This window comes from Python bivittatus, unplaced genomic scaffold (genome assembly GCF_059951505.1).
Source record: "Python bivittatus isolate LINGU-HERP-01145 unplaced genomic scaffold, Pbiv_v1 ctg000160_np1212, whole genome shotgun sequence".
In the NCBI taxonomy this organism is placed as follows: Eukaryota; Metazoa; Chordata; class Lepidosauria; order Squamata; family Pythonidae; genus Python; species Python bivittatus.
This window is the reverse complement of record NW_028277076.1, coordinates 7035385-7060054: the sequence shown is the minus strand read 5'-3', so window position 1 is coordinate 7060054 and position 24670 is coordinate 7035385. Positions and strand designations below refer to the sequence as shown.

General features: G+C 44.3%; 1 protein-coding gene across 1 annotated transcript in view; it reads left to right on the top strand.

Annotated features, from left to right (window-relative positions):
- NTNG2 (netrin G2) overlaps nucleotides 1–24670 on the top strand; it is a 70912-nt gene that overhangs the window by 14432 nt on the left and 31810 nt on the right. Inside the window, exon 3 of the mRNA XM_088147063.1 lies at nucleotides 18745–19388. Coding sequence (XP_088003189.1) covers nucleotides 18745–19388 — 644 coding nt within the window. The remainder of the gene's footprint in view (nucleotides 1–18744; nucleotides 19389–24670) is intronic.

Sequence of the window (24670 nt, the reverse complement as noted above, 5' to 3'; positions counted from 1 at the left end):
AGTTTTATTTTTTGAAAAAAGCATATCTCTCCATTTGGGAAAGGCAGTTGTTGCCCTGTAGATATATGGAGGGCCAGTTCCCATCACCATCAGCCACTGTGGCTCATGCCAAGAGATTATGGGTGCTGTAGTCCCAAATGTTGCGAGGCTACGAGGTTGCCTTAACTGATTCTATTAGGACCCAAATCACAGGCCCAGATAAATAACATTTAACATTTGGACAACATTTCTGAATATGGGTTTGCCATTTTCGATCCTTTCAACAACAACAATGTTGGATTATTATCCCCTCATTGAGGATTATGAGTCATCAAACCAGGGTCAACTGAAGCTGAGAAATTAAATTTATACATCACCCCTAAGCTATAATGTGGGTTGTTTGGTAGGGATTTAGCATGTTGTATAAAGCCAGCCATTGTGGTTTGCAAACCATGATTTAGGGTTTGTCCCAGCTCAGCCATTGGTGGCTTGTTCAACTAACTACAATGTAATGCAAGACAATGAACCTTGCTTGACAGTGCCTTCAAATCCTGAAGTTAAATTTGCAGCAGGGTAGTAACTGAACTAGGAACTTCGAATTTTTGGCTAGTCTCTTAGTTCTTTAGAAAGAATTGAATTGGATCTACGTACTGGTGGGCGCTGTCTTGCTCAGCTTTGGCCAAAAGATCTTGACTGTCAGTTGAAAATGGAACTAGTGGCTAGATTCTTCAAGGATGGATGAGTAAATCCACACGGACGTAGAAAAGAAGGTCAAGAGGTCCTTGGATTTGTAAGAGCCCAACTATATTGACTGTTGAGTGGGGTGTCTTCACATCATCCCAACTCAGTGTGGGTTTTTAGATGGTGATCAGAAAAGCATGAGGGGTGCCCCAAAGGTGGGTGAGATGGCACTCAGGTCACATCAAGGAAAGACGTTACATTTGTACAACGTGCTAATCTTCATTTGTTTGGGGAAGCCTTCTGGGTGGCTTAGTATTTCAAGAAGTATTCAAGCTAAGGCTTGGCTAATCCCATAGCTTCAGATGAGGACCCTTTGGGTCTACCTTAAGAAGACAGTCAGTGAGATGATCTCCAAGATGCCACCACCACCACCAACTTACTATTTTTCAAATGCTAGGCATTTCTGAATACAACCCTCTTTTCCTCCTGCATCATAATAAACTTGATCCGTCTGCCAGTTGGGATGTGGGGGTAAATGAAGCATCACCAAACACCGTTGTGTATGCATGCATGACTTCAGAAATCCAGGTCAAAGGAAAAAATCATTCACCAAAATTTCTCTAGTGACACCTGGATTAATGTAAGTCTATCCCTTGCATTCTTGTTCTCTCCCTCTCCTTCTATTTTTGGACAGTCTGGAAAGAGAAGGGTGGGTGGACCAGTCTTCAAGGAGATTCCAGCCCACCTTGGTGATCCATTCATTGATTCATTTTTTTCCAATTTGCTGTAGATGAATTGGTCTCAGGGCAGAATGCAGTCACTAAAAGCAGGAAAAATAGCAACACACATTTGCTTCCTTTACAATTTTGTCTTTATTGTGACTCAGATCAATGTGAACACCAATACGTGCCTACTGAACCCATCCCACAATGGGATGGCTGTAACTGAAAAATCTCTCTGTTGTACCTCTGTAAAATGTCCTGCTCCCTATTATGGGATACAGAGAAGACCTCCCTCAGACACAGATGATGATATCCAATTCCTCATACTTGGATTACTTCTAACTGCCCCAAAGTCTGGCCTTCAACTCTTCAAGGTTTTTCAAATACGGGCAACTAGTTGTGGACTAGAAGATTTAAATTCAACGTTATTAGTTTTACAGGACAAATATGTTCAAATCTCTGCCTTGGTTTCTTCAACAGTAAGACAGAAATAGTAGCCAACCTGTGCAGATTTCCTCCAGTGCAAACATCAGCTCGATCCAGACCATCGATTCAAGGTGTCAATTCAAATCAAGCTGGGAAAACTGAGTCAACTTTAATCTATATTAACAAGGTGGCACCGTGATCTAAGGGGGACGCGGTGGCGCAGCGGCTTAATGACGCTGAAAGTTGTTGGCCAGAAATGGTCAACGCTTCAGCGGTTCGAGTCCAGCCTTCGCGTTAGCAGGGTGAGCTCCTGTTTCCTCCCCAGTTCCTGTCAACCCAACAGGTCGAAAACTCATGTGAGTAGATAAATGGGTACTCTCACTCCGGTGGGAGGAAAAATGCTGGCGGCGCCTTGCAAAAAGGAGTCGGGAGCAGTTGCCGGTAAGCGCGAAAAACCGCGCGCGCCCGAAAAGGGCGCGAAGCAACGGAAACCCCGCCTCCTGCGCTCGCCAGCTGGGCTCTGCCCTAGGAAGGAGGCTCTGGCAAACCACTTCTGAAACAATTGCCTTGAAAACTGCAAGGACCCGTCCAAGCAGTCACTGCAGAGTCGGTAACGACTGAGCGCAGATTAAAAACAAAAAAAAACAAAAAACCGTGATCTAGCATTTATGGGGAGCTCTGCAACCAAAATCTTGGGGATATTTCTAGATCATGATCCCAAGGGGGGAAAAAACAAAGATTAGGAGCAGTTCAAATTTCTGCTACTGGAAGAGGAAAACCTGACTCCAAATACTTTGCAGGTTGTGTCAAAAACCTGATCTGTGGGGGAAAGAAAATCCACTTTGTACAGTAGTATACCACCATGTAAGAGATCAGCAAGCAAATATGTTGGGTGTCTCAGTAGGACTTAGACAATCTAGGTTGTGCCTGCTCATGTGGAGAATTGCAAAACTATATGGTTTATCTTGCTGTTCTTCCTTCACTATTCCTTCATCATGACTGGCTCCCCTAAAACACCCCATTACTTATATTTTCATCCCATGCAAAACTCCAGAACTTCAAACCAGAGCCCCTCCTCTCAGCGGGATTCTGAGTCTAGCCTCATGATGATTGGGTCAATGGAACTGTCAGTCAAAGAACTTCGAACCAGAGCCCCTCCTCTCAGCGGGATTCTGAGTCTAGCCTCATGATGATTGGGTCAATGGAACTGTCAGTCAAAGAACTTCAAACCAGAGCCCCTCCCCTTAGCTGGATTCTGAGTCTAGCCTCATGATGATTGGGTCAAGAGGACCATCATTCAAAGAATTTAAATTCTGGTCCCTCCTTTCAGTTGCATTGTGAGTCTAGCCTCATGATGATTGGGTCAACAGAATTGTCAGTCGAAGCAAAACTAAAACTTGGTTGGTTTTAACCAGGGTTAGTTTTTGGTGGCTTTGCACAATATTGGAACCTATTCTATTTATTTCAGTGGGGCAAACCCAGAAAATGGGTTTATTCAGGAACTAGGGTAACTGGGTTTGGAGAACCCAGCTAGTGATTCTATGAAAGCCAGGATGCTAACAAACATCACAGGTTATGGGTAGGGGTGTTCATTCAGGCCAGACTTCTGAATGCCATCTTTGTTTCTGCCATGGCGGATCCCAATTTGGTGAATTAATTTTCATTGGAGAATAAAATGCATGTAAACATTGGGAATATTACACAAAAAAGCAGGTATGAGGAATACTTGCATATAACAGTGTGCATTTGCGGGGAGCAATTTGGAACATTGTACAACCATGCATATATAAGGGAAAATTGAATCTGACAAGAAATGTAAGGTTTTTGGTTTTTTAAAGCAATGTCCAGAAAACCAGGGAGAATGTTTGTACGTGATACTGAGGCAGACTGATTTAGGCTAATTCAGCCTTAATGCCAAACATAATGCTGATGCTGCAATGAAATGAAGGAAGTCTCCCTTAGGTCAAGTCCAGGTGACTTCATGGACACGTCCATGTAGTTTTCTTGGCAACAATATGGAATCATTTACCATTGCCTTGGTCTGGATGTTTTTGAATTTTGAGTCTAGCCTCATGATGATTGGGTCAATGGAACTGTCAGTCACAGAACTTCAAACCAGAGCCCCTCCCCTTAGCTGGATTCTGAGTCTAGCCTCATGATGATTGGGTCAAGAGAACCATCATTCAAAGAATTTAAATTCTGGTCCCTCCTTTCAGTTGCATTGTGAGTCTAGCCTCATGATGATTGGGTCAAGAGAACCATCATTCAAAGAATTTAAATTCTGGTCCCTCCTTTCAGTTGCATTGTGAGTCTAGCCTCATGATGATTGGGTCAACAGAACTGTTAGTCGAAGAGGGTTAAACCAGGACCCCTCCTCTTCACTGGATTCCTGAAGTAAGGGGCATATAATGGAGAGAGACCTGGAAGGGTCAAGTGGAAGGACAAGTCAGAGGAAACTCCAGTTCTGGAGCCAAATATAGTCATTTATTGATCACTTAAGCGTCAATGCCACTTTAATTATATGTGCATTTGAGTGGCTTACACTCCCAATTCCATGACAGGATCAAAAAGTGAAAAGGTACTAAAATAACCCCATCCCACATTAAATATGCCAGCAAGGAACAATAAACTATCATCTAAAAACAGATCCCTGCAGGCAGGGTCTATGTTCCTATCGGTCCTCAAAGGTTCCCTGGAACAACCAGGTCTTAGTGGCTTTCCAAAACTCTACCTGGGCAGGGACAATCTGATATCTTCCAGTGGTCTGAAGGACAGGGTTAAATAGCAAATTTCATCTGAGCAAAAAACAGAAGAATAATCTAATACCAAGAGGTTAGTTTGGCTAGGGGAATAACCTCCCCAAATTAACTTAAACTGTCACCCTAAGCAAATCTGATCTCAAAGATCTAAGCCTGAGGATCTTCTGTAAGATGATCAGGTTAAGATCTGGCTAAGATACTTCTAAAGAGTAAAGATCTCTATCCAAGTTGACAAATGATTTTTATCCCCAGCCAGCTTGTTATTTTATTCCATCTAGAGAAATGCAAACTCCAGCTGACCTTTTTAAGTTGAGCCATAAACATTACTGTGTTCTTGTTGCTGAACATTAAACCACTGATGGAGTCTATTGCTATTCTCCCCACGTTCCACTGAGTCATGTGACTAAAATAAACAGAAGAGTCCCAAACCAGGAAAAGATTTAGATTTCCAGGAGGAAATCTTATATAACTCCTTAGAGGAACATATTTCTCATTATTTAGTAAGAAAAACCCAATCAACCTACCAGTTAATGAGGAATGTCCAGGACTGGGACTTTCTTCCACCACAGAGTTCACCCAATGTTATTCATGGATGACCCAATGTTATTTATGGATGTCATAGAGGGGTGGTTTCCTCTACTGCATGGTGGCACAGTCTGGTGTCGGCATGCCTCAACCACCTTGCCCTTCCAGATTAGCTAGTGTCCTCTCCCTACAAGAGGCAGAAGAAGCTGGTCTGATCCACACAACCCTTGCTTCAACTGGATTGCAATCCTGCCTGCAAAAAAGCATACATTCCCCCGAATGTTTGCGTCGGTCAAGCACCCCACCATTGCTAATTCAAGCCAAGTAGCTTCAGCATCAAGGGAAATGCAGACTAACTGACTCTCTCTAAGCTCCAGTTGGTGGTTACAATAAGGACTTGGGGACCGTAAAGACTTGAGGACCCCATTCAGAAATGTCTGCTCCAAGACTGTCTCTCAATGTGCGCATGCACACACATATTTGTGTACACAAATATAACAAGCATGAGCATCAGTTCCCCCTTCCTTTCAAAGGGCTAAAGTTAATACTAGCTAGGTTTAGTATGTTGTGAGAATTCAGCTACTTTCCCTTGGCTAAGAGTGATGTGTGAACCCAGCCATCTGATAGGCAATACCCAAACAAATATACACCATCTTCCGGCTTAAGATCACATCCTAGTTCACGCAACTTGCAAAGAGAAGAGCTGAGTTTTCACCCCACGTTGGACTATGACTCAACTCTATTTTAGCCTACCTAACTGGATCTCCAGATTCTTACTTAGATGTTCCTCAGGATGGGGAATCTTGCCTTTAGTGGGGGACGAGTGGCTGGGAGGCCCATCTCAGTGGCCCGATGGGGCCCAAACCTCAAGTGGTGAGGCTAGAACTGACGTGCATCCATTTCTTCTCTTCCCCCACATTTATGCACAATGAAACTGTCCCACGGTCCCTCTTCTCCCTGCTTCGATTCCGCATGCGCAAAATATGTTCTCGGCCATTGAGGTGCAGGCCCATCCTTCGGGCCTTGGCTCAGGGCTGACGTTGGCATCGGAGGCTGTGTGAGCCACGAAGGTTTTGTTCTTGCTGGACTCCTCAGCCTGCTTTTCAGAAAGTTGCTGCATGTTCTGGCTTGGCCTCCTTTGCCCTGTCCTCTCCCCCCGCCACCCTCTGCTATTTCTCAGTCCTGCCCTGTGCTTGAATTAGCCAGAACCCCCCCTTTAAAAACATTAATAAAATATTTATGGCTCTGCAAAGGCTGCAACTATAGAACGCAGCCGGCACAACGGCTTTTAAAGAGCACGGCTCTTTTCCAGTGTCCTAAGCATTTTTCCTCTTCTTCTCCCGCCTGAATCAATAATGCACTTTGCTCTGTCATAGCTGGAGGCTGCGGTGTTTCTGCTTTTTTCTTGGATGCAGTGCTTGCTTGGGACGGACGCACGTCCTTTCTGGGGACCTTGATTTTTCAGGGAAGCGGCGGGAATCGATTCGGGAGAGTTGCTTGGAAAGGAAGGGAAAGGCAGGCCCCAAGTTCCTATCCTCATGGCAACCCTCAGAGTTGGTATTTACCCCTTTTAGGCACTTCAGCTTCCTCTGTCCTCCACATCGCCTTTTCCTTGTATGCCACACTTATGCAATGTTGAGCTTATCTCATCTTTCCATAGCTGGACTGTGGTCAGACAATATGAGATGGGTTTAATAATAGCATGTTTTCTGGATCTGTAAAAGCATTCGGTTGGCCGAGAAGCTAAGGCCTACTGTGGTTGGAGGAAGGAAGGAAGGAGGGAGGGAGGGAGGGAGGGAGGGATGAAGAAGAAGGAAGGGAGGGATGAAGAAGGAGGGACGAGGAAGGAAGGAAGGAAGGAAGGAAGGAAGGAAGGAAGGAAGGAAGGGAGGGAGGGAGGGAGGGAGGGATGAAGAAGAAGGAGGGAGGGAGGGACGAGGAAGGAAGGAAGGGAGGAGGGAGGGAGGAGGAGGGAGGGATGAAGAAGAAGGAAGGGAGGGATGAAGAAGGAAGGGAGGGAGGGAGAGAGGGAGGGACGAGGAAGGAAGGAAGGAAAGAAGGAAGGAAGGAAAAGATAAGGGAGGGAGGGAGGAAGGAAGGAAGGAAGGAAGGAAGGAAGGAAGGAAGGAATACTAAGAGAGAAAGAGAAAGATTATGAGAATGAATGAGAAATAATGATAAGGAAAGGAAAGGAAAGGAAAGGAAAGGAAAGGAAAGGAAAGGAAAGGAAAGGAAAGGAAAGGAAAGGAAAGGAAAGGAAAGGAAAGATTTTTAGCCTACTTGCAGTGCCACAGTCATATCTGAACATTTTCCTCCCAAAACCTCTTCCTAAGTCTTCACCGTTCTGTTCCATCTCCTGGATGACCCCTCCTCCATAATTACCCATTTCTTGTTTCGCATTTCTGTGGATTTCATAATCAGGATTCCTTCAATTAGCAATATTGAGGGCTGAAGGTCATCTTTTTCGTAGCTAAAATGGCACCACCTACAAACTTGTGGCTTGAGGGAAGCCAACGGTTGGGAGAATTTGGCAAATCTTTAGGGAAACAAAGTCCCTTAGAAGTTAACTCCACATTTTAAGCATTACCTGCTTAAATTTAAATCCACCAAGACAGGCCAGTACTATTACTGCTCTCATGTCATGTAGAGAGGTGCACTTTGGAGAGAAGAATCTAAAAATGTGGTTCCCAGCCAAAGGAACTTCCAGAAGTATGGACTTCAACTCCCAGAATCCTCAGCAATGACCACACTCACCAGGGAATTCTGGAATTCCCCACATTCAGAGGGCACTCTTCAACTCCCAGAATTCTCAGAAAAGGCCATGCTGGCTAAGGAATTCTGGGAGTTGAAGTCCACACATTTGAAAGTTGGCAAAGTTGGAGTAACCCTGGTCTAAGACCAACAAATGATTTTTTAACTACTGTAGGATATTTGAGCCACATAGTTCCCCTCTTTGAGCATTTTCATCCACATGGCCAATCTTCTGCTTGGATTGCGCTGTATCAAATTGGGGAGGAGGACTCAATGCAACTACTTTTCAGTTGTTGCACACTAAAAGGGTTTGATGTATTGTAGGGAGCCAGAACATGGTTTAATTCACTGCCCAAGAAATCTGTTGCGTGATTGCAGCCAAAAAGTGATTTTTTTTGACGGGTGGCTGAGCAATGCTTTAGTGTTGATTTGGAAGAGGAGTTTCAAGATGTGGGCAGTTACATGTCGCTGGGAAACGGGATTGCTTTAACGAAGGAACAGGCTTAACGAAGGAGCAGGTTTAATGAACAGTATTTTGTTGTGGCCCAAACCGGGCTCACCTAAAGCCACCAAACTGAAGATACAACCAAATTTTATTTGCATGCATGCAAGCCATAATGCAGGATATGCCGGACCCCCGGCAAAGCTTTGACGCTTTGCTGAGTGGCCATGAGCAAAAGCAGAACCAAATCTTATGTACTTTTGGCTCACAACCTTGCAAGACAACGGCAGAACAAAGAAAAAACCAGACATGGTGGAAATGACAGCGCGACGTTGGAATATTTTGGAGAAACCCATGTGTAGGACCTTCTCATTAGGTGTCCTGTCCTACTAGGTCAACACGCTAGCCATTCTCTCTTTGAGATATAGCCGGTGAATAGAAACAAATTTGGTTTACTGAGTCCCTGTCTTCTCAATTCCACTTGTTGTGAAGGTTTTCTTACAAGGGCCCTTTCAACAGTTCATATATATGGGGGGGGGGGCGGCTCCTCATAGGTTTGATAGTGAATGCAGTTTACGTGTGCATGGGGGGGGTACCTTTTACCATCACAGTTTAAAAACAAAAATTAAAGCATCTCTGTGTCTCAAATCTTTCCCTGGAAATCTATTTTCCAACGCTGAGAAAGCGTTTTGCAAAATAACGCTCATTTCCCACCCCACCCTGGTCTGATTTTGCTTTATTTGGAGCTCCCCTTGATCATTTGCCTGCTGATTTTGGCGAGAGCCTCGTGATGTTTGGAAGCCCTTGCTTTTGAAGAAGGGCGGGGCGGGGGGCTAGCTGGGCCCGCCTCATCGTATTCAATATCAAAAGATTGGGGGCAGTTCTTTATTTGAAATGCTCATCCTCTCTAAGAGGATCAGCTCTTTCAGAGGCGGGCAAAGAGGTGAAGTGAGGTGGCCATCAGGGACTCAGGAGCACGACTGAAACCTACATCAGCCGCTGATGCAGTTACAAGGCTGGTAGGAAGGGGATTCTAAAATAATGAGTCTATAGAAGCTGGTCCCCAGGCGTATCAAGCTTAGATGTGTCCAGCCCTGTACAAAGAGGGAGATAATCTTCTTAGAGGCCCAATTTCCAGCGCAGAAACATTAACTCCTCCAAGTCTGTCCTCTAATCTCCGTCCACGTGGGGAACTTGGATGCCGGAGAGCGAAGTCAGCTCCAACATTTCAGATGATTTTCTTGTTCATTACAGTGTTCATTACGCACATTTACAATGTAAATTTCCTGGTAAGGGGTGCATTTATCACCCTTACACTTCACCCGTCCCGTAAATCACCCTTTCGGGTCACAAGGAAAAGAGACATTTACGAGTTTCTAATTGTTTTACTTCTTCGCACTGGGTTCCAGGAGAAAGACTTGGAAGTCGTTTTAAAATGAAAAAGCTGATGCCCGAATTCAGACAATATGCCTAAGAGAGAAACCCTCCCACAGTGTAAGATTGGTTAGAATTAAGCTTGGTTGGGATTTATTTATTCTTTTAATCTTAACATGTTCTGTGAATCCAGATGCCTTGATTAGTTTATAGGTCATTTTCCGTGAACCTAGAACATGAAGTCACTACCTGCAAACCCAGCTGCTTAAAGCTATCAAACCTTTTGCCGTGAGTGAGCCAAGTGTAATGTGGTTTCACCCCTTGGAAGAGAGATCTTTGCAAAATGATGGATTTTAATTTAAGTTTAGCTAGCTGGCCTGGTTGCCAATAGGAACTGGAAAATGTTTGTTGAGTTCGTGTCTGGTAAGTACCTACCGAATGCATTTTCCCAGATCAATAGGAACATCATTCATTCTTCAGAATGCGTCCTTTTTTTGGGGACTTTGGAACGACTTCAACAAAAATCCATACGAAAATATACATACTTGGCATAATTATAAGCAAAACGCCCATCGTTGTGAAAGACACGTGTAGACAAATGGTGCAGAATGATAGAAAATGGCTTGTGAAATGCGTCTATTAAACCAGCTTGCATATGAATGAATGAACATTATTTAATCAACCAAACGGATGAAAAACTGCATCCCAAAAGCTTGTTTACGGGGGGAAAAGAGGTTTAAAAACGCACAGCGGTTTTTATGGGGATTTTATGTCTTTTTAAAATAACTGCAGACTCATGCAGAAACAAGCTAATATGAACTTAAAAGCAGGGGAGGAAAAAGTGAAAGAGGGAGAAGCTAAAATTATTGGACTTGTTGTAAACTCCTTGCTAGTTTCCAACGGGTCACTGTGGTGTCTACAAAGGGTGTGCGGGGCAGACAGTCCGGTGGAATAGCCTCATTCTGAATTACTGCTTCTTGCAAAGGAAACCCTCTTTGAAAGCCACCGAAAGTGTAACATATGGCGGATCAGAACATATTACTGAGTGTTAAAACCTCTGATCAACAGTTGGTTTGCCATACATCCATTGTTAATCACACAATGCACAAGGGTCAAGAGACCAACGCTTTGTTCTCCCTGCGGCTTTGCCAGATTCCCTGTTGTCACATCAACTTCTCGTTCTTATCGCCCCAGCCCCTCCTCCTGCTGGGCCTGGCAACCAGAGTGGGAAGGAGACAGATGGTTCTGAGGATCCAGCAGCTGCCGGCTCCTGTTCCAAACCCTTCCAGATTTTTTTTTGTGTGTGTGTGTGTGCTTCAGTTGCTTCCCTCCGCTCTTAATGCAATAATCTCATAATAACGAGGATTCCAGAATTGCTGCTGCTAGGGTAAGAATCCAGAAGATCAAGGAAGGAGAAGGAGAAGGAGAAGGAGAAGGAGAAGAGATATGGGGAAGAGGAAGAGGAAAGGGAGGAAGGGAAGGGAAGGGAAGGAAGGAAGGAAGGAAGGAAGGAAGGAAGGAAGGAAGGAAGGAAGGAAGGAAGGAAGGGGAGGAGAGGGGAGGGGAAGGAAGGAAGGAAGGAAGGAAGGAGAGAGGAAGAGGAAGAGGAAGAGGAAGAGGAAGGAGAGAGAGAGAGAAAGGAAGAAAAGCAAGGGATAAGCCTACAAAGAAACAAATAATAAATAATATAAATAAATAATAAAGATGAGGTCAACCAAAATTCATTCATTCATTCATTCATTCATTCATTCATTCATTCATTCATTCTCTCCCTCCCTCCCTCCCTCCCTCCCTCCCTCCCTCCCTCTCTTTCTTTCTTTCTTTCTTTCTTTCTTTCTTTCTTTCTTTCTTTCTTTCTTTCTTTCTTTCTTTCTTTCCATGCAAGCTCTCAAACCACCCAACCAAAGTTTAAAGGGTGAACATAATGCGCAGCTTAAAACGAACGAGAAGGCGAATGCTGTCTGTCATCTTGCATACAACCCCCCAAATATGTAGACCGATATTGGGCACGCGTCTCCCTCCCTCCCTCTCTCTCCCCCTCCCTCCCTCTCCCTGCTGAGGGAGGCCCCCAGGAAAGGGGCAAGCTTCAGTGATGCTCAGAAAAGCTAACCTGCTTCACCTGGAGCAGAAAGAAACAAAGCAGGCCAAAGTGGGATAGGCAAAGATGCCCTGGTTTCCGACCCTCCAGCTCAGGTTACAGCATCTCTTTCCGCTGATTCATGGCAACCCAAGCAATCCGTCGCTTGCCAGCGAGTTGCCACAGATGACTTTGGACTCAAGCGGCTTTTCTGTTGGGAAGCAATCAAGAGAGAAAGAAAAACCCAGAATTGAGGTCTGCTAAAGAGCAGCCGATCGATCGCCTCTAACCCAGGCGGTACGGAGAGAGGCAGGAATTCAGAAAATTGAAACCTCCCTAGATTAGGGCTCCGGTTTCTTAATTTATCTCAGTGGGGTCTTTGCAGGGCTACCTTTATTTCCTTTCTCTTCCGCCAAGGGGACGGGGGCAAGCAGGCGAAGGGCGCCAGAGCAGGGAGCCCTATTCCATCCAGGACGTTAGGAGGATAAAATCCCAAAGAATCAGCTGAGTGACTTGAAGACCCCAACATTCATCAGCCCTGCCAGGTAGACCCAGCTAGGAAATCCACTCCACAGGGCAGCTAACTTTATTTTGATAGAAATTGGCTCTAATAACAGCGTCTTGCAAGTCTGTTTGTGCTGGACCTCCTCCCCCTTCTTATGCTATGGTGGATTAGGGAGGTGTCTAGCTGAGTCACTTCTGAACGTTATTTCTCAGGGCTTAATAAACGTTTCAGCCTTTTTTGCCTTGGGAACAGTTCCTGCATATTTCTGTCAAGGTCATCTTCCTTGCTCTCTACACCAGCTTAACTGGCGGCCACAAGCTGATCTTGGCTGATCATTCAAATATATGACTGAAGTGTGGATTTTGGGGGGCGCTGTTGGTGCTGCAAGAGAACAGCCTGTGTGATCGGCATTCGGGTCTAATGCTGATAATTCAGGTCATCCTGACGTCCAGGAAGTCTTTGGTTCCTCATTCTCAGAGCGGAGTCGTCAGCCCCGCTGGGTAGACCAGACCATGAATTCGATTCCGCAGGAAGGCTAAAATAACTTTGATCGAAATTGGCTATTGTAACTGAATCTTGCAAGTCTGATTGTGCTGGATCTCCCTGCCCTTCTTATACTCCAGTGAGTCAGGGAGGTGTCTATCTGAGTCACTTCTGAATGTTATCTCACTGTTCGGGACTTAAAAAATGTTTCAGCCCCTTTGGCCTAGGGAACAGATTTTACATATTTCCATCAAGGTCCTCTTCCTGACTCTCTACAACCTTGGAGTGCTCCATTCTGGATTTCCTTGTCGAAGTGCAATCTGTTGGGTTTTTCACAGCGTCCCATACAGGAACTGCCTTCTTCAGGGAGAAATCAGCCCCCCTCTTGATGGTCAGGTCCCAGTCTATCTCCTTAACCACTATACCACACTGCTTCTGACCCATTTCAGGCATTTCTGCAGCTTGTTCTGGGCAAAGTTACTTCTGGAATCCATTTAAAAACTATTGCTAGTAAAAAAATAACGGGGAGGGGGGGGTTCTTCTGGGGACAGGAGAAGGAACCCATTTTGTAACCCCCCACCCCGTTTCCTTTTTAACACTGGAAACGTTGGCGCGTATTTATCCAGTTTCTCATTCTCATTTTGCCCTGCTATTTGATAGTCTCAGTGCTCATGTTTTACCACTTACTAGCTATTAGCAGTAATCACTCTAAATTAATTAAGGTGGCTCCCATCCTCTAAATCTGTGAATGGAATTGAAATTAATTGTCGGCAAATATCTTCGGTTCAGTAGGAATTCTGGCCTGATCTTTTGTCAGGTTATCAATTTATGCCCCAGAGCAAGACATTTAATTATCTTCAAATGTTATATATTTGGTGCTGGGTATCCGGCTGCTTTTACTCAAATTCAACGGCATAGAAGGATTCAGAAAGCAGGGGGAAATCCTGTCTGCTTCCTTTAATCCCTCTTCCATTTAAAATTAGGATTATGAAATGTGCACTCTGGAAGCTGCAGGTCCTCCTAGATGAAATTCTGGGGCTGCAAGCAAAATGTGGTTGGGCCAAAGCTGAAAATATGTTCTTTATTCTTACCCACTGCCACTCCATTCTTCCTCCCTCTCTTCAGATTACTGCTACAAATTAATCCGTCCACAACGTTTGTGGTGCAATTTCCAAAACCCAGCCAACCTTGGTCAATGCTTTCTGGATGAATAGGGTTGGTCCGTGGATGGGAGACCACCAGAAGATCCCATCACGTGTCTGTGAAGTCACCAGGGGTCAAATCTGACCTGAAAGAGACTTGTCTTGGCTGAATTTTTAATGCAACCAGAGAATAAGGTGAAATCCGTGGGAGCTATCACGCTCACTGCATTCAGCAAATGGGACTGAACTCTCTGAATTGAAATAAAAATGCGTTTTGGCCTCGGTCCCTCTTGTTTCTTGGCGTGCAACTCTAACTGCATTGTTTTCAAAGGACATTGCAACTTTCTCTCTCTCTCTCTCTCTCTCTCTCTCTCTCTCTATATATATATATATATATATATATATATATATATTCAATGTGGTAAAAATATACAGAACCCACCAAAACAGAGAGAGAAAATAGGAAATAGAGAAAAAAGAAAGAAAAAACATACGATTATGCCTTTCGCCCTTCTTTCTGTCTACTAATTATCATCTTCAGCTTTTTCCCAACCCCTTTGTCCCTTTTTCATCCCCCCATCATCATTTCGATTTTTTTCTTCTTTTGACCCAAAGTCCATACCAAGTTTCCAGTCTTTCACAAAATCTTTGCCGGTTTTTCTCTGACCAAACGGGTCACCTTTGCCATTTCTGCAAGTTCAGTTGAGGTTATAATCCGATCTTCCGCTGTAGGTATTTCATTGCTGTTCCAACTTTTTGCATCCAATCATCTTGCTGCAGTTCCTCTGTGCATATTAATTTCCCGTCTTTCTTTTAACGACGTTGCAGCTGGAAGAAGCAGCGATTAGCTATATTCGATATCTGTTTACTCACTAATGCCCAGACACCACCTTGGTGTGCAAAAATTGTCCCTGTGAAACACAGATCCGTGCCAAATATTAAGAGAAGTGCCTTTAAAAATGAACATTAAGGTTTGTACGGATGCCTTGTTTAAAAAAATAAAAATCTGCAATGACAATATGAAGTTACCTGGGCCATGATTTGACTTGAAGCAAAGCACTTGGTGGGCGAGAAAATTATTTTCATGTAACTAAGAGGCCGCGTTTGCAACAGGCTGCATTCAACAATGCAGCGTACTCCGGTAAATCTAGGCTGATAATTGGTGGCGAGGTGCATTTTAATCACAGAAATAAATTTAGCAGAACGTTAAAAGAAAAGGTGAGGGAATGACAGATGGGCATAACAACTTCTGAATTCTAGCTGTGCATAAATGCATGCTTTGAAAATACGACCCAAACCCCTGGAATGGAAGCCGATCTTTCCCAAATTCGGTGTGACTCTAGCAAGGGGTGCTTCTGGACAATATAACAGTGGTGTCCAGCTGGGCAGGTGAGTTGAACCTGGCCAGCGGTAGGCCCCACAGCATCACGGAGCCGGCTAAAGCTTTTGCTGATGATCGCTGCCGTTTATGAAAAAGAAAACCTTTCCCCAGGCGAATAAGACAGGATAAATACGCAGGCTGTTCCCCGCCATCTGCTCTGTGGAGTGGGGTTCAGCGTTTGATCCACAGGTTGGAAAAGAAACCTTGCAGGAGAGAGTAAGAGGAGGACAGCATATGGTTAAGACTCCAGATGGGTGCATCCGTTGGATGTTGGAGGCTGCTCTGCGGAAATTTATTGGAGAATTGGAAGGTCAGGGGGAAAGGGGGAAGCAGCTGTGCCATTCTCAAGCAGTTCTGGATCCATGCTGCCCATTGGCACGTCTTGTTCTGAGGGCCACCATGGGAAGTAGAAGAATAGGACTGCTCCAGACGCTAGTGAAAAATCACTTCTGCTCAGCCATGGCTTGCAAGACACTGGATGAGCATCAGTCCTACGCTTAGGCACATGCTGTTGGTGTTGTGCGACTAATCGGGTAACAAAGCCAGGAGATAGAGTCTTAGAATACCTGGGATTGTGTAATGTGGGAATGATCTTGGGAGACAGGGGGAAGAGTCACCGCCAGGGGAATGGTTGGATAAGAGGCAGCTTAGCCTGCAGAAGGAATGGGGTATGGCAAACATCTCAGAAGGGACCCTCCCTAGTTTCTTGGGCTGTAAAGGGGACAGGGAGAGAAATGTCCTTTCCGACTTGCAAGATTATGTTAATGTCACCTTACAGTAAAGTAGAATTAGTTCATCTGGGCGTGCTTCCTGCCTGGGGTATCTTGCAAGGCTGACAGATTGTCAAGAGGTTGCTCTGGGGCAAAGTCCTCAAAGTTTCTACACAAAGAATTAAAGCAAGGCAAGGCAACTTCAGAGCTGCTGGGTGGTGGGATAACCAGCTCCCCCCAGTTCACAATCATAGTGGGAGGAAACCACAACAGCTCCTGTTCCTAGGTTGCTTGTTGAAATGACCTAAGAAACAGAAGAACAGCCGCCGTATTTTTTTACCTAATTCTTGGAATGGGTGGTGGGATTCCTGTAGCCAATCCAGCTTGAGTTGACCTTGGGTTAACTGGCATGATTTGTCAAGATGGTTGGGGTGCTTCCTTATGGACCCCATCTGACAAGAGAGAGCATGATTCTGTGATATTTCAGCAATCTCACTCTGAGATCTTAGGAGATCTGGCCCAAGGATCCGATGAGATTTGAAGGTGGTGGAAGGTTTTGAGTGTGAAGCAAAAATGCCACTTGAAGGACCACAGAAGATGCGTATGGAGACGTGGACATGATTTGATGAAGATTTCCCCCAAAATCTCTCTCTAAAATACAAAACAGACACGCTGCTTTACTTGGGATACATGTATACTTAAAATAAGGAATTGACCCTACTAAACAGAACACAGGGGTTGGGGGTTACTCAAGATGCTAAACTAGGTTAAAATGAAGTGTGATCGTTTGTAGGATCTGGGGACACAAGCCCTTGTCTTACGAGGTTGTATGAACCAGGCCAGTGCGTTAAGCTCCAATATGGCACATTTGTGTTGCTTATTGCACACTCTGTGACTCTGACTGTTGTGTCTGGCAAAGCCACATCTAATATTTACTACGTTGTGTTAAACCAGCCTTGAAATAAGGCAGTTTTTAAAGGAACAGGAACTAGTAGAAAGGCAACAGCTGAGTCATGTTAGAGACCACAAGGATTGTGGTGCACACACACGTACGTGTTGTTTTGTTAGTGTTGCTTTTTTAAAAATGTGGTTTCAGTTGCTGGTTGGTTAGTCAAGGACAATAAGTTAATGATTGGGGGGGGTTGTTTTTTTTATACACAGTTATCTCATAGCTTTTGCATTCTGAACAGATGTCCGCTTTTTAAAAAATGCTCAGCGGCTTAGCTATTAATAACAATTTCACTTAAAATATATAGAGGGGAGGGGAGTTTGAGCTGGCAACCCCCCCCCCTTTCATTATGTTGAAAAAAAGAATTTCCCCTTTTAGCAGACCAGTCTAGGTTGCCGATTAAAGCAATTTGTTTGAGCAGAGATTTGCAAGAGAGAGTGGAAGGAGACCAGGTTTCCAAAAGTGATCATCTATCAGCCCTTCAAGGTAGACCAGACTAGGAAGCCAAAGTCATACAGGCTAACACTATTTTTATTATAGAGCTACTGTAACAGAATCTTGCAAGTCTGAATGCACTTCCCCACTCCCTCCCTTAGGGAGGGTCTTGTCTGAGACGCTTCCTCTGATTACACGTCTGGCCCAGGCTCAGATTTCCCTTATCTGACCGTTGTCTCGGTTGCAGCATTTCCTCCTGTTCCTCAAGGTTATTCCTTCTGCCCTTTACACAACCTGCTTTTCTTTTGCCCGCAGCTCAGATTGGTACAACACACTTAACTTGGTTACTGAATTAACTCATTTGTCAGGGTTCATACAGTACGTCGAATCATTAGTTACCAGAGCGGGTTGGGTTTGCATCACACCTGAAGTCACAGAGACCAAGGTCCTAGAAGCTAACTCTTGGACAGCTCTAAGATGACTTCTAATGAGCTCCAGAGCCAACAGTGTGTTTGCATCCCCTTCAACCAATGGATCTATCCCCAAGCTTCAGATCCAATTCCAAAAAAATGGCCTTTAGATCATGTGTGAGCATGAACTTGTCCACACCTCAAAAAAGCAACCATGTCTTTTTCCTAGGTTCCATATCTGCAAGTATTTGACTGTATCTGCTTTAATGAGTTGTACCTTCTCCAAGCACCTTCTCAAACCAAAATCTCACAGATCTTTACAGCAGTGTTTCTCCACTTCAGCAACTTTAAGATGGGTGGACTTCAACTCCCAGAATTCCCCAGTCAAATGGTGGGGAATTCTGGGAGTTGAACTCTACCCATGTTAAAGTTGTTGAAGTGGAGAAACACGGCTTTACAGCAACACACGTCTGCCCAAGATCATAGGATGAAAGGAAAGGATGGAGAGAGAGAAAGGAAGGAAGGAAGGAGATGAGGAAAGGAAAGGAAGAAGAAAAGGAAGAAGAGAGGGAGGGAGGAAAGGAAAGGAGAAAGGAGAAAGAAAGGAGAAAGGCAAGGCATAAGCTTACAAAGAAATAAATAATAAGTCTCTGAAGCCCAATCAAAATTCATTCTTTCTTTCTTTCTTTCTTTCTTTCTTTCTTTCTTTCTTTCTTTCTTTCTTTCTTTCTTTCTTTTCTTTTCTTTTCTTTTCTTTTCTTTTCTTTCTTCCCAAGATCATAGCACTCTCTTATTTCTTCATCAGCTGTTTATATCTTTGGAACACATGGTTTCGCACATGGCCATCTGTATTTTTTAATTTTCCGTGGTGGGAAATTACTATTTTTCGTAGGAGTTTCTGCAATTCAAGATCTACTGCTTCACCCCTCCTTTTTCCCCTCTTAGCTCTTCAGATCTCCCTTTCTTCCCCTCTCATTCTTGTCCCTCTTCCAGGAAAACCCATACTTGTGCAGCGATGAGTGTGATGCCTCCAACCCAGACCTGGCCCACCCCCCCAAGCTGATGTTCGATAAAGAAGACGAAGGCCTGGCAACTTACTGGCAGAGTGTGACCTGGAGCCGTTATCCCAAACCTTTGCTGGCCAACATTACCTTGTCTTGGAACAAAAGCATTGAGTTGACCGATGATATTGTGTTGACTTTTGAGTATGGCCGTCCCACCAAAATGATCCTCGAGAAGTCATTGGACAATGGGAGGACTTGGCACCCGTACCAGTACTACGCGGATGAATGCAACGAAGCATTTGGCATGCCGGCCCGGAAGGTGCGGGAACTCTCCACCACCAGCGTCAACAGGGTTATCTGCACGGAGGAGTACTCTCGCTGGGTGGGGTCCAAGAAAGAGAAAGACGTCCGGTTTGAGGTGAGGGACCGCTTTGCCATTTTTGCTGGACCAGAGCTCAGAAATATGGACAATCTTTACACCAGGCTGGAGAGTGCCAAAGGCCTCAAGGACTTCTTCACCATGACCGACTTGAGGATACGGCTTTTGAAACCAGCTCTCGGGGGGACCTACGTCCAAAGGGAGAACTTGTACAAATACTTCTATGCGGTCTCCAATATCGAAGTCACAGGCAGGTAATCGGAGCTCCGTTTTCTGTTTTTATTTGTTGAATTGACATCTTTTCTGTATCCAAAGAGCAAAATGGGTAGGACGCATCGCCCAAGCAGGTTCTGTGTGGTTATGTTTGTTCAGAGCAGCGAGATGGTCTCAGGGTTTTAAGACTCGTATTGTATTTCTTTGGCATCCTTTTTTTAAACAAAAAACCCTTTTCCTTTTATTTGATGGAAAAGAAATTGCTTTTGGGTTTGTTTGGGTTTTTTTTTTTTCCTAAAGAAAAAGAACATTTTGATGAAATTCTCCAGGGTGGAATATAGTGCTCATGTACTTAGTGACAAGAAAGTCAAGAGCTGCCTATGAATGGCTGTATATTCTGTATATTCTTCTATCTTAGGGTTGTTTTGAGAAACAGCTTTCAAAATAGGGAGGTGGGGACTGTCCTCATCTATTGTTTGGGCTTTTTGAATCAGACGCTTCTACTTCTGTTTTGCAATCTGGATATAAACTTTCCCTCCTCTGATCCATAACTTCTGGACTGACTTTTAAGAAAGCTGAGTGTAAGGCCATGCCAAAATCTACCTGGCCATTTCTGAAAAGGGTTCCTCGCCTTGTGAAAGAGGCTTCTGTTTTTCTGCCTGATTCTCAGGAGGCTTGAGAATTTCTTTCCAATTTCTCTTGAGTTTTTTTCCCCCCCAGTTTGCTTAATAGTCAGCTGTGACACATCTTTCCATCCCTCTGAACCCCCCCTTGCTGTTCATCCTACCCAGTTTGAACAAGCCCCCTGGGAAAAGTTCCTTTTTGATTTCCTGCTTTGGGATTTAACCTTTTGGGAAGGCAGAACAATAGAGAGATTATTGCATGACAAAGACAGAGCATTTGCACGTGGATAGTTTGCCCAACCAGATCCCCAAAGAAATGCAATAAAAGATAATATCTGTAGCTCAGGGTTGAACTGTGGAGTCCTTGGGGTTCTCTGAATTTTGTTGTTTCCTTGCAAACGTTTTGTTACCCAGCAAGGACTCCAAAGAAATGCAAAGCTGGCCCTCTCCGCTCCGGAGAATTTGGGACCATTCTCTTCTCCCTTGCAAGAAGTGTCAAAAGCCAATTCTGTTTCTTCAAACAACGTGAGACCCAGCAGAAACCGACGCAAAGAGAGTTGTTCTGCTCAGCCCAGGCAGAAAGTTAGCAGCCGGGCGGATTGCTGCATGATTGCGAGGCTCTTATGTTATTTTTATTCCTCCTTTCACCTCTCCTTCTGTGCTCTTCCTTCCATCCTGCCCCTATTGATCTAATGAGTAATAGGAGGAGGTGCTGGGACAGGAATAGAAACCAGAAAGTCCGTCTTTGCTGGCACGTCACAGCAGAATGGAGACACCCAAGGTGGTGGAAAAGAAGAATTCTTTTTTATAGGAATCGCTCCAGGTCTAGGAGACATGAACCTGGGTGGGAAGGACCATCTTCCCAATCTCCTTCATTCTTGCTCCGCATGTAGAGCCCACGTGTATGAAGCAGGAAAGACCAGAATACATCCTCTGTGGTCAACATCATTTTCTCCTTTATTTAACAGCTGGTAGATCTTCCAGTCGCCTGGGTGGGCAGAATGAAATTGAAGTTAATGGCGTGGGCATGAGCTGAAGCCTCCCATTATGAGCAATCCAATTAAGGAGATGCAAATAAATTACGGACTAATTATTAAGCTTCCTCTACTCGCTTTGCCTGAAACGATTTGCACGTTCCCAGTAGCCTTGAATGTTTCCTTTCTTAATTTCATTCCCTTCCTTCCTTTCTTCCTTCCATAAAGATATACATCTCCTTCGCAATTAACTAACTTCATCGTGAACCTCAAACTCATTCAGAAATAGGGCAAATGAAATGTAGGTCGAGCTTGTTTTCTAGAATACATTTTCGGCAACAACCAAGAAGTCATTTGCTGTTGTCTTCTTGGATGTTTGTTTCAACTTCACATTTCCTGGTGTTCTCCCACCCAAGGATGAACCCACCCAATGCTGTTTAGCTTTTTCAAGGTGAGCCAAGGGGCTCTTGATGCTGCCACTTAAGCTAGGCTGAAATCAGAAAAAGCCAACAATGGTTAGAAGCTGAACTTGAAAGATGTGTTGACTCCATTTCTAGACTACAAGCATCCTTCTCCTGACTTTCTGAAGTCTTGGTTGGGACATCTCTGGTCCTCCAGGTGTTGTGGGAACCTAACAGCCCAAGGGGTGGGATGGTGAGAGCTGCATTCAGCAACATCTGGGTATACAGAGATTCCAGATGACCAGAACTTCAGAATTCCTTCCCAGCAGCCTTGTCTAGAAGATTCTGGAATGGAAACATCTCCCTATCCCAAAATGGGAGATGTTGGCCAGTGACTCCTCAGATATCAGGAAACAGAGAAAAGAAAGAATGAAAGAAAAAAGGGGAAAATGGAGAAATAGAAAAGGAAGAAAAGTAAAAAAAATAATAAAGGGAAAAAAAGAAAAGAAATTTATAAAGACGTGACTTCCCACCATCATCACAACAAATATAAACCTTCTGCACTACTCTTTATTTTTCTGTCTTTTTGGGGGGTTGTATATGTTTTTTTTTTCACTATTGTAATTAGAATCGTTAATAAAATGACTATTTAAAAAAAAGGAAATGCAACTTAGCAGGTTTGTCTCCCCTGTCTGAGTTTTATTCCTTAGATCATTTTTTCCCACTAGTCTCTTTTCTCCCCATTGTTGACCATCTCCAGCCTTCAAATGCATAAAACAATTTTCCAGAGCTGATATATGTTAAAGCACTTAATAAAAAGAGATCTCTGTCTACGCCAAGATTGAAAGTGGCCAACTGATTCCATTAAGTTGCAGGAGAAAGGCCAGAATAGAATTCTGAGCAATGCTTGGAAAATATCTGTGCTCTCTGTTATTCCTCCCAAGAATCTGTATTACCTGTACATTGCATTCTTTGGAGAATTTAGTTGGAAAATTTATTTAAAATTTAAATAACTAGGTCAAATGAAGATCTATCTATCTATCTATCTATCTATCTATCTATCTATCTATCATCTATCTATCTATTAATCTATCTGTCTGTCTATCTGTCTATCTATGTCAGTGTGTCCCAACTAACCTTCATATATGTGGACTTCAATACCCAGAATTCTTCAGCCAGCATGGTCATTGCTAAGAATTCTGGGAAGTCCACGGTGCTCTCCAGTTGACTGGACTTCGACTGTCAGAATTCCCCAGCCAACATGGCCATTGAAATCCACATAGTTGCCAATGTTAGGAAACACAAGTGTAGATCTTTCATTCCCATCGCCTTATTTAGCTACTAACTGGGACTTAGAATGGACTAAAGTGAATACAAGCATTTCATCACCATTCTAGCCACTGCTATAGCTTCAGATGAAACCTAGCCTTCACTTACCTTGTCAGCAAGCCAGGTTCAGAAACATTCATGGGGATGGCCCAACCAAGCAGGGCTGCACAGGATCTTTCTCTGCTTTATCGTCATCTTCCAGTTTTCCCTACCCAGATCCTCACTTTTCCACAGTTCCTCCACACTTTGCTCTCTAGCCACCCCACCGCCCTCTGCTAAAAAGCGCCCCCACACAACCACATTAAAAAGGACTATGATTTGATTCAACGCAAATGGTATGTGTGTACATGTTTAAGGGGAACACGTAATTATTTGAACAGAGCAGCTGGTTGGCTTGGAGAAGGTCTCAGGTTCAATTTCCAGCATGTCAAGGTCCAGTAGGGAAAAGATCCTGCCCCAAACTCTTCCAGTGAGTGCCCCAAACCTAGCTGGAGCAGCTAGACTAATGCTGCATTCTATCTTCTTATTTTTTAAAGTCACTCATTTCTTCAGAAGCAAGAAAACTTGAAATCTTGGCATGCAATGGGCTCCAGGACAGACCATTTTCTGTCCAAGATCCAACCAACTAGGCAGATTCATTTCCATCCATCTAGACATGACTCATTCTTATTTGGGTCTACTCAAATAAGAAGAGATTCCTACCATCCTAGGCTTGAATTGATGACATTAGCCAAGGATCTTTGGAACTGCAGAGAGGGGCAGGGTATATCATGGTTTGAATGTTGGACGAGGAGTGGGGAGACCCCGGTTCAAGTCAACCCTCAGCCTCAGAAGCTAGGGGACTTTGGGCCAGTCCCTCCTTCTCAGTCCAGAGTATCTCCTAAGCATTGTTGTAGGAAGAATAAAGTGGAGGAAAACAACCTGCACATTTCCCCAACCTGCACAATGGCCTTCATCCACAAGGTGTTGGTGTGATGTTGAGGCTCTTCATTCAGGAGCTCAAGGTTGGAAAAGTCCCAACATCACATCAACACCTTGTGGCTGAAGGCCATTGTGCAGGTTGGGGAAGTGCCCATTACTGCCCAATTTTGCCTTAAAATGCAAAAGGAACAGGATTCACCCCGACCTTACCTAAAAGCCTTACAGAGATGTTTATCCACCCTGTATGTCCTGCTCAGGGAAAGATCCGGTTCAGGAAGGCAGCTGTTTATATCCCCCCCCCCAACCCCCAGCATTCCCATAAATACCCTCGGCAGAGTTTGCTTGCGAGGCGAGAGAATTGTTTGGCTTCATGCTTTGCCAATTTTGTCAAAATCTTTACAAGAAAATCATGTCAGGACGCCGTTAATCAGGAACAAAAGCTGACAAGCAGTGGCCCAGGTGGTGACCAGCCTGGTGGTGGGAATATTGATTCGCCTTTCCCAGAGAGCTCAGACAAGATGAAAAACGAGACTTTCTCCAGGGAAAGAGAAGAAAAAGCTTCTTTCAAAGCCTTTGTCCTGCAGGACTCATTACAGACTGTCCGTTAGAAGAAGAATAAGCAACTTTGAGGGACTATCACCAACAACCTGCCATTTGGTCCTGAGCAATTAGGTACTTCCCTGTTTGTGCCAAAGGGTTCCCAAGGCAGGAAGAGTAGGAAAAGGAGCTTAAGATGAGGAGAAGTCTTTGTGAGCACTAAACAGGCTTAGAAACAACCTGGATTTGCAAATCCACACAAGGTGGACATTTTTTCTTGCATGTTTTCTTCGCGGGCTGGTCAAAGGCCACCATTTTTTACCTGCCTGCCATGTTTTCTTTCCGCTGTGTTCATTCCTTTGGACAGAAAAGCAAAGAAAGATTCTTCTTTCTTTCAAAGGAGAAGAGAGTTTCTTGGACTCGTAACGAAGTGGCCAAAAGGTGGGTGTGAACATCCCACCTTGCACTGCCCCCTCTTCTCTCTGGTCATCTGCAGCCTCCCTGGCTTTTTACACAGATACCCAGGGAGACTTCAAAG